The 16,568-nt window shown below is 31.7% G+C and overlaps 1 protein-coding gene across 1 annotated transcript in view; it reads right to left on the bottom strand.

Moving 5' to 3' along the window:
• Window positions 1-17: 17 nt before the first annotated feature.
• The window catches only part of LOC127720877 (uncharacterized), a 61,728-nt gene continuing 45,177 nt past the window's right edge, over window positions 18-16,568 (bottom strand). Inside the window, exons 8-13 of the mRNA XM_052227621.1 lie at window positions 13,909-14,039; window positions 12,021-12,183; window positions 9,316-9,520; window positions 8,738-8,915; window positions 7,397-7,586; window positions 18-2,618 (exon numbers count right to left, since the gene is read on the bottom strand). Of these exons, the coding sequence (XP_052083581.1) occupies window positions 2,340-2,618; window positions 7,397-7,586; window positions 8,738-8,915; window positions 9,316-9,520; window positions 12,021-12,183; window positions 13,909-14,039 (1,146 nt within the window). The 3' untranslated portion in view covers window positions 18-2,339. The remainder of the gene's footprint in view (window positions 2,619-7,396; window positions 7,587-8,737; window positions 8,916-9,315; window positions 9,521-12,020; window positions 12,184-13,908; window positions 14,040-16,568) is intronic.

The following is a 16,568-nucleotide window of genomic DNA, read 5'->3' as shown; positions in this document are numbered from 1 at the left end:
TAATTGTATTGATACAGTAATATTAAAGACTTTTTAATATCTTGAAAGTAAAACAACAACAAATCAGTATAATAAATGACAATTTGCAATTTAACAGTAATGTATATATAAGCCATACCAACAACAACAACAATACTTTATATTGATAGTGTTACACCGCTAGCTATATAACTCATCTTCCCTGATTCCCTCATCACAGAAAAGCATAAAAAAAAAGTCGTTGAAAAACGACAATGCAGACATATACATGAATTACATTAGTATAAAAGTCAAGTATAACGATCAATGTTCAATACAACTGCATAAAATGTTATAAAAAAATAAACATGAGGAAATAATTAATATCTTAATTTTTTGTTGTTGAATTGGCTGATTTCAATAAATGATCTGTTAATTTGTAATAAAAAGAATTAACATTTGTAATAATTCGTAACGATTTAGACAAATTGTTCCACAAGAATGGTCCAGAATACATAAAAGATTTCTTGAACAATACGATTTTTGGTTTAGGGAGCATGATGTTTCCTTGAACAGCATTTCTCAAGGGGCGTGGATTTATGCCTGACATATAATGAAACTTGCTAGTAAGATATGATTGGGCATCATTTTTGATGCACTTAAATGTTATCACAAATTTGTGATATTTTATTCTCTATTCACCTGTCATCCAGTTTGAATGTTTGTATAGGGGGTGAGAAGGAGCAAAAGGATATGGTTCTTGTATCATTCAAGCAGCTCTCTTTTGTAATTTTAAGATCATATTTAAACCCTCACTGCTACAATAATAACAATAACAATCAATACGTGGTAAGATACACATGTAACCATTATAAAATAATTTTTGCAGTCTAGATTAAGAAATTTCTTAATCTTTAGTAGTAGATATAGCCTAGGTGAAATTTGTGAGCAGATCAAATTAATTTATCAGATATGTATAAATACGCCATCATTTGTAATTAGACATAAAGAACATGTGTATAGATAAAAAGAACATCGATGATATTTTGATTAACAACCTAAAGACTGCTTACAAAATTCTATTTTTAATTTCTCATTTCCTTTTAGATATTTCCAATATGACATTTCTCACTTACAACTTGACATTTCTACGTCTAAGTGTGACAGTTATGCATCAATTTAATATATGAGTTCAAAATAGATATGTGATGAATAGTGCAGTAAATATTGAATTATTGTACCACATTGTCAGTGTATGAAATGGCAAAACAATTATGTATGAATATGTCATCATTTTGTTAATGTAAAATAAAATACATGTGTATACATAAATAGGACATCCGTAACATTTCGATTAAAAATCTTAAACTACGAAAGACTGGTTAGAAAATATTTATTTCTCATTTCCTTTCAGACTTTTTCTACTTCCAATATGACATCTCACACTTCCAAGATACATTTCTCACTTTCTAGTTGACATGTCTCACTTCAAAGGGGACAGTTCTCATGATCAAATTGACATTTCTCAGTTACCAGATGCCATTTCACAGTTCCAATTGACACTTACCTCTTCCCAATTGACATTTCTTAATGCCATTTGAAAGTGCAAAATGTCAAATTGGAAGTAAGAAAGCCATGTTAGAAGTAAGAAATTTCAAAATTTAAAGCAGAAATTTGAGAAATACAATATCCCTAACAGTTATTCGTTATATAGATTCGAGGACACACTAGTTTACTAATGTTCAAATCTCATAAATCTATGTTGAAGATACAATTCAAGGTAAAATACAAACACTGAGGGAATTGCATGAACGCCGAAAATTCGAAAACGTGTGCGTCGGAAGGGTAAGAACCCTATGTATGCATCATCCTCCATACGAATCCGCTCAGTAAACATTTCACAAACACACGAGTAATGGAAAAATTAGGTAAATGTACTGATCTGTCGACTGTTCTGGTATATAAAGAAAGATTGAAGACTGCGAACACATGTTGCTTATTAGTTGAGACACAAACACATTTTAAACTCGTTAATTGAAATGTTATGGTCGTCCAAGCACTTACTTACATTTATATTAGTGTGTTGCTGTGTGCTTTATTTGATAAAATTATGCTATTTTCTAAAATTGTTTAACATATAATGGAATTCATGTTCCCTTTTTTAATGAAAAAAAATGTACATACGATTCGTCATTTCGAATTCATCGGAAATAATTGGAACACTTTAACAACTTGAAGTCATTGACTGAATTTGCATAGTTTAGTATTTTCCAATCGCAACATTTCAGTACACGTTTTGGAAATAATAGTGAAATTCTTTGTCTACTGCATGAAATGTCTATTTTTTAACATTAATTATGACTTCATAAAGTCATATGAAGTCATATCAAATTAACAGTATTTAGCTCGTTATTATCTGCAGTTATATTAACATCATTTTCAACGACAGTACTGTTTTCTTTGTATTTTCCCTTTGATTTTGATGTTTCACCGACAAAGTTTTTAATGTCCATTGCAGAACGTCGTCTATCCACAGAAATTTCACTGTGCACTTTAGTATTTTCATTATATGTTTTTACAATGTCTATGCCTTCAGTAATGAGTGGAACAACGATAATGAATAAAGCAGCTAAATATGCCCAGACCTGTCCAACTGTGACCTGAAATTATACAAATAAAACGTTTTGTTAAATTTTACAATTGCATAAGTTGAAAAGATCAACTCAGAACATGGTGTTTGATAATTTGGGTGGCTATTTGCATGTGCCCAAAACTGCAAATTTTCATTTACTCAAAATTTCAAACGATCAAATACGATACGTTTTCGGTGGGTTTGCAGATGAATAAGTAAAGAGTTGTGATTATACACAATAATACATGAATACCAGAAAATCACACACAAACACACATACAAAAGATTACTTACAGTGTTAACAACGTATCAACAAACAAAATAAAAACACCTGGGGCTTTTTTTAAAACAACATATTCTATTACAATGTATATATATTATCTATAAGAAGTTCACACGTTATTTTGGCCACAGTTAATAGATTAAATTTGATACAAACTGCATGCAGTCCACAGAATATTTCAAAGACAAATAACGAATGAAAGATGCTTCGGAATTGTTTCTGTTGGACTAATAGCACCGCCCACGATGTTCAGTTTGGATTCTGATAAGTTGTGTTTGGTAATAAGGCTTCATACCTTCGCAGATTGATACATGTCCCTAGTCTAACTGTACGACATGACCAACTTCATAAACCAGCGATGCCTGTATCATCTGAAACACTTTAACTTTATTGTTGTGTTCCAAATAAGCCAGAAATTCCTGTTCTAGTATTAACGTTTGTGGTATTGTACATAAAATAATGTTCTCCATGAAATATTGTTTGTCGGACAAAATTTCATATAAAATATTGTCCACGGACACTATTTCATAATAAAATAATTTCATTATAAAGTAGTGTCCTTGTCCATGAAAATGTGTCACCTCCTTCTGGACAAAATTTCATTATGAAATACTGTGAAATTCTGTCCGTGACAATATTTCACTGTGAAAATGAAAATGTTTCTCAATCTAATTATGTCTTTCCTGAGAAGTCCTCTGCCATGAAATTGTGAGCGTTTCTGGGATTTTTTAAATATTTTTTCAGAAAGAAGTCCTACTATACATCTACAAAATATTGTCTGTATATGGACAAAATCTTATATGGAAATTTGTCCTTTTCTGGGCTTTATTTCATAGATGGGGACAGAATTTCATGATACAAAGTCATGAAATATTGTCTTTGAATATTTCATAGGACAATATTTTGCTTCACAGTATAGTTCATATGAGCAGTTGCATTTGGTGATAGTCATAAACAAGAAGAAGATAATGAGGAAACGGCAAATGAACATATCCATACTGTGTGGGACATTGATATATATTCCATATTGCATATGGTCAACAAAGTTATGACGGCTTCATTAATCATGACATCATCTTTACAATTAAAAACCTTTGTTTTACATATGTTTTTATGTACACATGAGTCTTTTCAAGTTAATACTAATGGGAATCACAAGCATTGGAATACTAGAATCATATCAACTGATTCCTCGAATGAAAGTGCTGCTAGATGTTGTTTTACAAATGACCTGGCTTTGGTTTAAATCGCCTAAACAAATTGCAGGCGAATTTAAAAGAGAGAAACAATACAAACCATTAATGCATTTTTTTTTAAAACTGATTCAAACATTTTTTATGGTTGACAAACAAATAGATTTGGGAGGTGTAGGGGGTGGGGGGTTAGGGTACTTAAATTGAGAAACAGCCTCATTTAGATCTTTGTCCTATTTGTACTTCACGAATAAAACTTGTGTGGCGGTTTCTTTCTAGATAAACTGTTAACACAGAGATATGTCTTGTCTTTTTTGTTATTTTGATAATGCAAATGTTGTAATTAAAATAGCAATATTTTAACATGTAAGTTATGTAAAATTTTCAAAGTCAATGAACTATGACTGAAAGTACCGGACCAAACAATCTCGATTGACATGAGATGTACCAATGCTAATTCAATTGCATACTAAATATCATTCACTTATCATAAGTCGTTCCTTTTAAACAAACATTAACTTCTAAACTATGTAAAAGTTTCAAATTCAATGAACCATGATGAGGGGTTAGAGCCATATTCTCTCCATGAAAATAAAACTTGCAAAGGCCAACATATCATTGACTTAACATAAGTGGTTCATCTTGAACTGATCTAATACAAACGTTAACATGTTAACTATGCAAAACATTCAAAGTCAAAAGGCAATGACTGAGGGAGCATGGCCAAATAATCTCCATGGAAGTGTAATGTGCAAATGCTAATACATCTGTATACAAAATATCATTGATCTACCACTAGTGGTTCACCATAAACTGACCTATTTACAAACTAATACATTGTTGTCGACGCCTCCGACGCTGGAAAAGCACACCTATGTCTCGCTTTTTGACTCCGTCAAGGCAAGACAATAAGATTGTTGAACAATTTCGTCTGTCATATAATAATGTCGATTTGCAGATATTATTAGAAGTGAGAAGTTAGAAGGACCGAATAAAATATGTCATACAAAACTCAAATGTATTATCTCTGATACATTATTATAAAATATTTTCTTATGAATTCCCATAAATATATGTTTAACATATCACAAGTAGAGAGTTACATAGTAGCAAAAGACTCAAGAATGTTCTACTGTTAATTCTTTAAGCAATGGAATGGATCAGCGTGTACGATGTGTATCTAATAAATCCTGTTTGGTCATATCTTAAAATTGTAATCACTAGAACACACCCGCGAAATCGCGGGCATTTAGAGCGTGGTTGAAAGTATGAAAACTGTTGTAGGATGAATTTTTGTAAAAGATTTTATGACTGGAGAATTTCAGGAAAGGTATCAAAAGTATCTTTAACATGAACTGATGTCAATATAACATTTTGAATTTTTCACCAGTTCAAAATATTGGATGTAAATCTAAAGAATGTCAACGCAAAGGTCAACTATTTGTAGTAACTTGAACGCACAATTTTTAGGAGGCTAGTTGCTTTGTCATCATGCTTTTTGTTTCATTGTGCCGAAGACAGAATAATCGATATGTTAATCTTTTCAATTTCAGTCACTCGAAACAGATTCCACTAAAGAAATCAGATTATTATGTGATATTTGCAAATAAGATTGGAATTATGAATTGAGCCATAATAAAATACTCAATAAACAATGCGATTTGTGCACAAAACCGTCATACTTTACTGAAATATGGAAATGGCGTCAGACTTAATAAAGTGTTTACTTTTAAGAAAAAAAACTAACTCTAATATGGGGTGTTTATTACGTCATATTAATAGAGCCATAATAAAACTTAATACTCAATAAACCACAACCACTATAATTCGACTACGTCAGAATGCGATTTGTACACAAAATCGACATATTTTACTGAAATGGCGTCAGAGTTTTCAGTTTACCATATTAGAATCAAAATAATTCATGCATTCCAAAGAATTGTTTTCATTTTCACATGGCCTGGTGTCGTTATATTCGTTAATTTTATCCCTTGCTTACGCTCGGGATAAAATTCCAATATAAAGACCCAGGCCAAATGAAAATTTTCAACAAATCCATGGCTTGTGTCATAGGTCAAATTTATTTGTTCAGTGTATGTTCAATGGAGTTAATATGTCCTTTGATTGAGTTAAGCTATTTCAGTTGATATTTTATAGTGTGTCTTTCTATGTTGTGATGTTACACTATTGTTTCAGAAAAAGGGTGAAGGTTTGGTACCATTAAAACATTTAAACCCGCTGCATTTGTTTGCACCTGTCCTAAGTCAGGAATCTGATGTTCAGTAGTTATCGTTTGTTGATGTGGTTCATAAGTGTTTCTCGTTTCTCGTTTTTTATATAGATTAGACCGTTGGTTTTCCCGTTTGAATGGTTTTACACTAGTAATTGTTTGGGGCCTTTTATAGCTTAGTGTTCGGTGTGAGCCAAGGTTCCGTGTTGAAGACCGTACTGTGACCTATAATGGTTTACTTTTATAAATTTTGACTTGGATGGAGAGTTGTCTCATTGGCACTCATGCCACATCTTCTTATATCTATCTTATTGCATGAATTATTTCGTAAATAAAACATGATTATATATACCGTTTCGAGGGGTCCCAAGAAATCAGATTTTTATCGCTTCCAGGGACCGAAGGAATGTATGATACCGGTTCCTGTAGCTCTGGTACCCAAAACATTGTATGTAATCAAGTTAGGAATTAAGGGTTGTTTGTAAAGTTACCAAAATTCTGTGTAATTTTAAACAGTCTTAAACGGAAGTCTTGTCTATGACTTAAAAGTATGTCCGATGACGAAAACAATATCCGGACGTCTTTATTTTCGTTTTCTTCCCAAAATAACCCAAACGGAATAATCATAAGCGATGATGACAAATGCGACTATGCATGGTATCTATAGGACACAGAGGCATGATGATTAATTTATTGTGGAAGGAAGTGAAGCGACACACAAAATAAAGTCTTCTCATTTAATAGTAAAGATAAATATTATTTACAAGTTTGAGATTTTGATTGAGGGTTATTGTATGTCACATATATTTGGGTGGAAACTATTTGGAACCAAATGGTTAAATTGACAATTAGACGATGCACGAAATGTATAAAGTGTAATTGTTGTTTTATAGTTAACCAGTTGTATATGTGAATTGATAATAAATCAAATAATCACATGGGTAAACAGATTCAACACGATCAAATACAGATTTTATTACCTATGCACACATGTTCTAAAAGGAAATATGAAAACAAATTGAAGCTTATGAAGAATCATTCCAGATCATTATTTACGTTAGATGATACAAAAGAATTGTCTTGTCAGAATTCTAACTTACCCATATATTGAATTCTGTATTATTTAGTACTCCAGAGGCTATCATTATTGTAGGCCATACTACAATCAATAATGACATGCAGCCTAAACCTCCTACTATAGCTATTACACTTGACATTCGAAAAGTCTTTTTAATATGTTCTAGGTCTGGTCGACAGTCTAATGAAGTCGCTTCTTTTAAACCAAGGTCCCTATTAAAAGAAAACATATCATTAAATGAAAATTCTTAGACACAAGTTAAATATATATTTAATAATATAAGGCGGATGTTACTCGTGTGAGAGGACAAAGTCCGTATCACTCATATTACCATTACTATATATGGCATTACATCCTTGTTAAAATAAATCATGCAATCTTTTTAGGTGGCGCCTTGATTCGTATATTTTGACCTGACAAGGATCCCCTATACCAAATATAAGTGTCCTATTACTCATAATAAGTGAGAAACTCACATGACAAAAAACTATACATTTCATTTGTCAGCAGTCGCTGAACCATGAATATAAGGTCATGGACAAGGTAAATATAACATACGGAAACTTCATAACATAAGACATCCAGGTATGAAGGTATGAAGCATTCAGATATCCTACATTTTAAATATAAAGCTTTATACAAATAGTTAAAACCGCCGTCGGTTTAACATCCCATTGTCTCGCACTCTGCGACTTTCGTGGAGACAATTAAACAGATTATCCCATACATTAAACATGACTGCAAAGTAACAATTAGAAGCCCCTCTTAATTAAGCATAAATCTTTCTAATTTATTTACATAAGGTAAATATTAACATAATTCCGTTCATGTTGTTCTAATCAACAATTTGCATGAATTCTTATAAAACACACATTAGATACAAAAACATGTTCCTTTGCTTTTTGTGTGTTTTTTGTTGTGCATGTGCTGATTTCGTGTCATGGATGGATACCCCATATCCTTTGTTTTCTATTGACTATATTATAATCTTACGTAGCGTAAAGCTCGGTCCAAGGACTCAGTGGACTGTCAATAAAACATCCCTTTGTCTCGCACTCTGCGACTTTCGTGGAGACAATTAAACAGATTATCCCATACATTAAACATGACTGCAAAGTAACAATTAGAAGCCCCTCTTAATAAAGCATAAAACTTTCTAATTTATTTACATAAGGTAATATTAACATAATTCCGTTCATGTTGTACTAAACAACAATTTGCATGAATTCTTATAAAACACACATTAGATACAAAAACATGTTCCTTTGCTTTTTGTGTGTTTTTTGTTGTGCATGTGCTGATTTCGTGTCATGGATGGATACCCCATATCCTTTGTTTTCTATTGATTATATTATAATCTTACGTAGCGTAAAGCTCGGTCCAAGGACTCAGTGGACTGTCAATATCTCTGGTCAGCTCCCAAGTTTCATTGTACATTCCTGACCCTTTCTTATGTGATTGAAAACAGCTTACCAGAACACACATCGTACCACCGACACAAATAGATGTTATATTTCCTATCAACATTGGTAGCTCCTTTCCTGTAGAAAAATGAATACCATAAATTAAGAAATTATTGCGAGGTTTTTATTCATGCGAATAATGCGACTGAAAGAGTATCGCAATACTACGAACTCGCATTTCTGATACATATATATATGTGAAATTTTCCTGAATTTAGCTTGCATTTTTGTTCAGTTTTCTAAAATCGTAATAATAAATGCATGCAATAATTTCTGAATTTACAGTATTAAGTTATATTTCCATATATATATACTAAAGTAGTTCAATTACATCATATCAAAATTCTTTCCTTCGTTTGGGGAAAATTAAATTCAATGCTATCAAAATTTAATAAGAATAATATTTTACGAATGTTCTTTGATATTGTACTTCGTACTGAAACTGTGAAATTAACAGCAATGATATTAAGATATATACCTGTGTTATGAATAAAGTTGGATAGTCCACCGCTATATAATGATGCAACTGATAACCATGCTATCAAAGCCGCCACTGTACCACTTATACCCCCAGCTATCATACCAGGTCCCGTAAGTTTCTCCCAAAACATACACAGAATAATAGGTATCACAGCTGATCCAATCAAAATACCCATGAAAAGGTACAACCAGGAGAGACTGACCTGGAACAAAAAGTATTTAGGAAATTCAATAGAACCGTATAGCCATTAATAAAGGCAACAGTAGTATACCGCTGTTCGAAATTCATTAATCGATTGAGAAAAAACAAATCCGGGTTACAAACTAAAACTGAGGGAAACACATTAAATAGAGGAGAACTACGGCACAACAGAAACACAACATAGAAATGTAACACACACAGAAACGAACTATAATATAACAATGGCCATTTTCCTGACTTGGTACATGACATTTTAAGAAAAAAATGGTAGGTTGAAACTGGTTTTGTGGCTAGCCAAACCTCCCGCTGTATATTCATACTATTTAAACAGGACAAGCTACCAAATATTGGTGGAGCGTCATCATAGATATGTTGCTTATTCTATAAGACAGTGAAAGTAAAATGATATTATTTTTTAATTAAGTTAAAAATTCTCTAAAAATGATGGGTATTGAATGTGAATGTGAAATTATTATTCTTTTCTATAAATTGTTTCTCTTATAAAAGTCTTTTGAAATATTTTTTTAGCTATATGATGCTCTCTAAAAAGCATTTATTTTCTAAATACATGTCGCTGAAAAGTATCAAACGTATTTTACTCTAAGTTAAAAGAAGTCATTCCTTATTATATTGATACAAAAAGATTTAAAAAATGGGACGAAATTTTCTTTTCCATTTGTAATTATCCGTCTAATTGCGTTATTAATAACTAATAATTCATAACTAATTTCTTTACGATTTATTGGTGAAATATGGTTCTACTCCAAGAATTCAACGTAGGTGGTATGTCATGCTTGGCTTTTAAATAGTAATATCGACCATAGAGCAAACACGTTTTACAATTATTCATTAAATGTTTCCTCTTTAATTACAGGCATTAAAACTTTTCATATGCATGGCTAAAAACTTCTATATTTTCTTTTCTGTGTTCAAATACACATATATCAACATTGTGTGTTACACAAAATTGTGTTTTTCTGTACGATTTATGATGCTATTGTATTAAATCTACTTCGAAGAATAGTGGTGATTATTAGAGTGTAAGAAGGTATAATCCTTATATGGACATATGAATTCAAGTAATTTCAGTTTGTTCTCAGTAAGATTGAGCATTCCGTGATACAAACTAATTAAACTCATCATAGATACCTGCATTTAAATTGTGTACACCCGACGCGCATTGAGTCTACAAAAGACATCATCAGTGACACTCGAATCAAAAAAATGAAAAAGGCTAAATAAAGTTCGAAGTTGAAGAGCATTGAGGACCCAAAATTCCGAAAGGTTTTGTCAAATACAAATAAGGTAATATATTCAAGGGGTAGATAATCCTTAGTATTTCGGATTTTTTTTTATAAACAGTTAATTCATAATTATGACCATATCAATTATAATTCAGTTCAACACAGAAGTGCTTTTTGTTATTGTTATTTATAATTTTTATCATTTTGTATTGTATTACTTGTTTTTGGATGGTCAAAGCTTAATGCTTTTTGTTAACTAATTTTATTTTACCATTCCAGTGCTATGAGATATTTGCAAAGTGAAAAAGGTAGAGTCGAATGTTTAATAAAAACTAAACTTGCCACATGTAACTATTTAAAGTCTGTAACATCTTAAGTTGTTGTCTGTGGGTTGTTTCAACATTTGTATTTTTGTTAAACTAATTCGTGTTGATGATAAAAATTATTTTGGATGGCCATTGTTAAATTTATTCCTAACTTGTTAAGACTCAAGGTTTTGATCTTGATATAAGTTATCGACACTTTTCAATTATTTAAGACTAACTGTTGGCTTGTAGATGTCTTTACTGTGATTCGTTTTGTGTAGTTGGGTTGCTATTTTTTTCTATAAAAATAAGGAAACATGATTGCCAATGAGACAACTCTCCAGCAGAGGCCAAATGACATAGACGTTAACAACTATAGGTCATCGTACGGCCTTCAACAATGAGCAAAACCTATACTACAATTTGTGTACATAGTAAGCTTTAAAAGGCCCCTCAAACGAGAAAACTAACGGCCAAATTTGTGTACAAAACAATAAACGAAAAACAAATATGAAATACAGCAACAAACGACAACCACCGAATTACAGGCTCCTGACTTGGGACAGGCTCATACAGAATAGCTCACATATTAGTGAAAAAGGACATCCAGATTGTTTTTCCTCAAACTTTTGATTGGAATATTGTGCTCTACAAATTATTATTTTAAGCTCATAAAAGGTCTAAATGAGACTATGGAAATCAATGCAATGCAGTACCCCCGAAAAGGAGGAGGCATGAGAAGAGACATTATGTTGTCCCTAAATTGTAAAAAAGGTAAACTTATACAAGTTTTTAGAAATTTTGTGAATATTATAGATATAATCTGGACACTATGATACAGAAAGGTCACTTGTGATGTTACATGTAGAAATTTGCGCCTATTACCTAAATTGGCCATTTATACATAGCTTTTATATATTTTGCGCACATAAACATATTTGTGAATACATACCGTTAAAATTTTGAGAAGTACCGTTAGAGGTATAATACACAAGACCGTCCACATCAGGCACCAGTTCTTTAGTCTTAAAAGGTAGTCTACATATATTCTAAAATTACCATGTGTTTTGCACATAAACTGTGGTTTTATTGTTCTTTTGCACATGCTTATCTCTCTGAAATATAATTTGATTAATGATAAATACGTAAAGCACAATGATAGAATAATTTGTATCAACACTTAAAACTAATAGAAATGATCGATGAAAAACATTATTTGGTATATGAATTCAATGCATGTTATATGGAAAGGGACGACAACCATAATGCTTTTTCAAACCCACATATGACAGTTAACTTCATGATATTTACACTTTCAAATATCTTTGATTTTCGGGGTATTCTCCATTCATTATGACAAACCATTTTTTCACGCAATTAATATGTGATTTTTATTACATTTGTATAACATGTAATGGAGTTTGATGCGACTGTCATACAAGCGAGAGGTTTAGCTGTCCGTACATGACCTGAAAGAGGTTAATATATATATATATATATATATATACACACACACACATACACGGCTAGTTATAATTAGCTTAGTGAGATGGTTTATACACTATACAGGTCATTAAAATTCTGAGGTCAAGGACATATGCTGAATAATATCCCAGTAACAGTGTTACCCCATACTATTTAAAAACTTAAATCACCGTTTAAATATTGCATTTTGTCCTTTGATTAAAATCCACCTTCTTGCTTTGTCAATTTTTTATTTAGGCTTATTTGAAATATATACGAATGCCTTGTAACAAGAACGTCTGTACTGCATGGAATTTACAATTTATCCAGTATACATACATGTTTCTTATTGATTATATTGCATTCGTACTAGAACAATGGTAAATTCACTCGATTTGAATGACAATTGAAGTCAAATATGAGGAAATAAAAAAATATATGCAGCCTTTCAGTGTATAACAGCACGCAGCGAATTAATGACTCTAAATACAAATGACTCCGCAGTTTTTTTTTATTCTATTAACTTATTCAAATCTGTGATTAAAAGTGAACTAACTGACTTAAAAATGTCATCAACTGTCAATATTTTTTTCTGAATAATATTTATTCGTTTCAGAAAATACATAATAATATGTGTCAACATGACAACATAATGGTGGAAATCGGGGTCACAACCGTAATCTGGCACATAATTGAAAAAACTTCACATGATAATAAACATGCGTTTCAAATTGAATAATATTTATATGTTCAGTAAACTGTGAAATCGTATTTTGGCTCGAAACAAGCTTAAATATTTTTAAATCAAAATGAATATTTTTAGTAGGTTTCAAGTTAATGTGACGAACACTTTTAACTTGATGCGGGACAAACGTACGGACGAACGAACAGACGGACAAGACAACACAGTGTATCCTTACTATCGTAGACGGGGCATAAAAACGACTAAATTCAAGAGACCAAGTATCAAAGGGATAATCAAACTCATATCCGTCGTCATCTGTGAAACAGATATGTCGGTCCACCAACTTGTGGTGCCGACCGTAAAATTTTCGAAGGGATGACTTTTATAAAATTGAGAATGGAAATGGGGAATGTGTCAAAAAGACAACAACCCAATCATAGAGCAGACTACAGCCGAAGGCCACCAATGGGTCTTCAACTTTAACTTCATCACTTGGAAACCTTGGTATATTAGCTTCCAAGTTTGATGTATTTGCATATCTATATTTGACCAGATTAAAAAAAAAAAACTGTGCAAAATATATGAAAATGATATCAAAGGCTGCTTTTCATGCAATTCGGAATATCAAATTGATCTTCAATTATTTGCAATGTTTATTTAGAAATAAAATATGAAACAAACATATACATACTTATCATCGTTTTTGCATGCAATGCAATCAGTCATGCTTTCACATTTGCATTTATCCCGAAGAACTGCTAATCGACCTCTGGCCTTTCCACATAGAATACAGGTGTTAGAATCTAATACCATTCTAAATGGCTGCAAAAATTAAGAAGAATGTCTATATATGGAATTAGAAACAATGTGAACACCATTATGTACTTAAATGAAATTCAATACCCTGCATTTATCATGTTTTATTCTTACATTTATAAATAAGTGTTCAACGAAGTATAAACCTGCTATAGGCTTGTATGCAAACTTTGGCACATCTTTAAAATAAAATATCCACAGAAATACTAGTTTTTCTTCAATCCATAAAAATTGGTACCAACGAAAAGAACTGTATCCACAGTAATCTAGAATGTCATTAAATGCAATTAGATAAACTGCATTTACCATACTCTATCCTAAAACAAGATAAGCATGATGATTTAACCTGTTCTTATACATATAATTATTTCTTTTTTGGGGGGAGGAAGCAATATGCACCAGACTTATTCGGAGAAAATGCAACCTAAAAACACCCTAGTATAGTTAACAAAATCATGCAGGGAACCGTTACTGTTCATTAAGTTGTAAAGATGTGCCGATGAAATTGGTCTTTTTTTTATACTAAAAATTATTTGATTGTTATCAGCTCAACGTCCAGTAGGAAATATTTCATAGATATAAGAAGATGTGGCATGAGTGCCAATAAGACAACTCTCCATCCAAGTCAAAATTTATAAAAGTAAACCATTATAGGTCAAATTACGGTCTTCAACACGGAACCTTGGCTCACACCGAACAACAAGCTATAAAGGGCCCAAAAAATTACTAGTGTAAAACTATTCAAACGGGAAAACCAACGGTCTAATCTATATAAAAAACGAGAAACGAGATACACTTATGAACCACATCAACAAACGACAACTACTGAACATCAGATTCCTGACTTAGGATAGGTGCAAACAATTGTAGCGGGTTTAAACGTTTTAATGGTACCAAACCGTCACCCTTATCTGAAACAATAGTGTAACATCACAACATTGAAAGACACACTATAAAATATCAATTGAAATGGCTTAACTCAATCAAAAGACATTTTAACACCAGTGAACATACACTGAACAAATAAATTTGATCTATGATACAATGTAAATACAAAATAAATAAACTAAGGGAAGAATAATTAAAGTAACATGTTATGCCGCTGTAAAATGTTAAAAAATTTAAGAAAAACAATATGCTTAAACAGAAATATCAGCCATTTGCAATTACTTTAAACACAGGTAAATGAAAATAATTTTGTTGTTAGGTATACGTGTACAGTTCAAATGGAGAAAGGAAATATTTTTACAAAATAAATAATTTCATGCATATTCATGAGAATTACATTTATATGACCACAGTGCAGAGCCGAATTACATATATGAAAGGGTAAATATTATTACATTACTTAAACTGATATTAGTAGCAGAAACTAATCTTGGATATTATCGTATTTTAGTTAATGTATTAACTTGAAACAATTAGAAGAATTTTGTATAAGATCCCACAATGTCGTAGTCACATCAATGGGAGACTTGTTTTCACAACTGTGTGTATGTGAAATCATTACAATATACCTTACTCACTGGATCATCGATATTTCTGTCAAAAATGTATCAAAATGTTTCTCGTATTTAAGATGTTTGTTCTTATACTTCTGCATTTTTCTGCATTTGCTTAGTTAATATTGTTGAGATAGCTACTAGTGGATATCTAGTCAGTTAGAGTCTCATCAGCTTAGTTGTAAGTAATTTGGTACTGGCATGATTTATAATATATATGTCCTAAATTCTCAGTTGATAATGTTAAAATTATTAAGAAACTAAGGAGGGAAAGTTTACTTTAGGTGGATTTAACATCTACGTCATTTGGTCTCTGGTGTATAGTTGTCTCATTGGCGATCTTGTCACATCTTCTTATTTTTATATTGGCTATTATCTTTATGTCCTATCTGATCATATAGGAGGGTCAAGATGGGGGTCCTTTAATTCAGTATTCTTTAAATTTTTTTAGCCATTTTCTCTATACTTCATACATTTTGCTCATTATTTTCTATTGTTTAAATTTAGCATCCAATTATTCTCTATTCTTTATTTCTTTTTGCCTATTTTTCTCTATTCTTTATTTTTTTAGCCATTTTATTCTGCATTTTTTGCACATTGTTGTCTATTCTGTAAACCCCAGCCAGACCCTCATAAAGCTCTTCAAATATTCAAGTATTTATACATCCTTGGCTTTCGTCTGATTTTGGTTTGAGCGTTCCCAATGAATATAAACCCAGAAAAGTGTTTCAGACAAAACAATTAATAAAGCGTTATTTTCATTGTTGATGATACCATTACAGCTGTGTTCGTAAATGCATAGAAGTAGCAGAGAAATCCTTTCAACCCTGTGCTATGAGTCACCTTGGACTTTCAGTGAGATGAAATATCAGCATAAACGGTACCAATGTTAATGCACTAGATGCGCATTTCGACAATTAATGTCTCTTTAGTGATGCTCGAAGCAAAAATATTTGAATATCCAAAATCTAATACAAATGTTAAAGAGCGGATCAAACCAAAAAGGACCTAAATTATATCTAAATCAGGACAA

The sequence above is a fragment of the Mytilus californianus genome, unplaced genomic scaffold (assembly GCF_021869535.1).
Source record: "Mytilus californianus isolate M0D057914Y unplaced genomic scaffold, xbMytCali1.0.p SCAF_11, whole genome shotgun sequence".
Lineage (NCBI taxonomy): Eukaryota > Metazoa > Mollusca > Bivalvia > Mytilida > Mytilidae > Mytilus > Mytilus californianus.
Note: the sequence above shows the minus strand (reverse complement) of the source record. Positions and strands in the feature narration are given on the sequence as shown.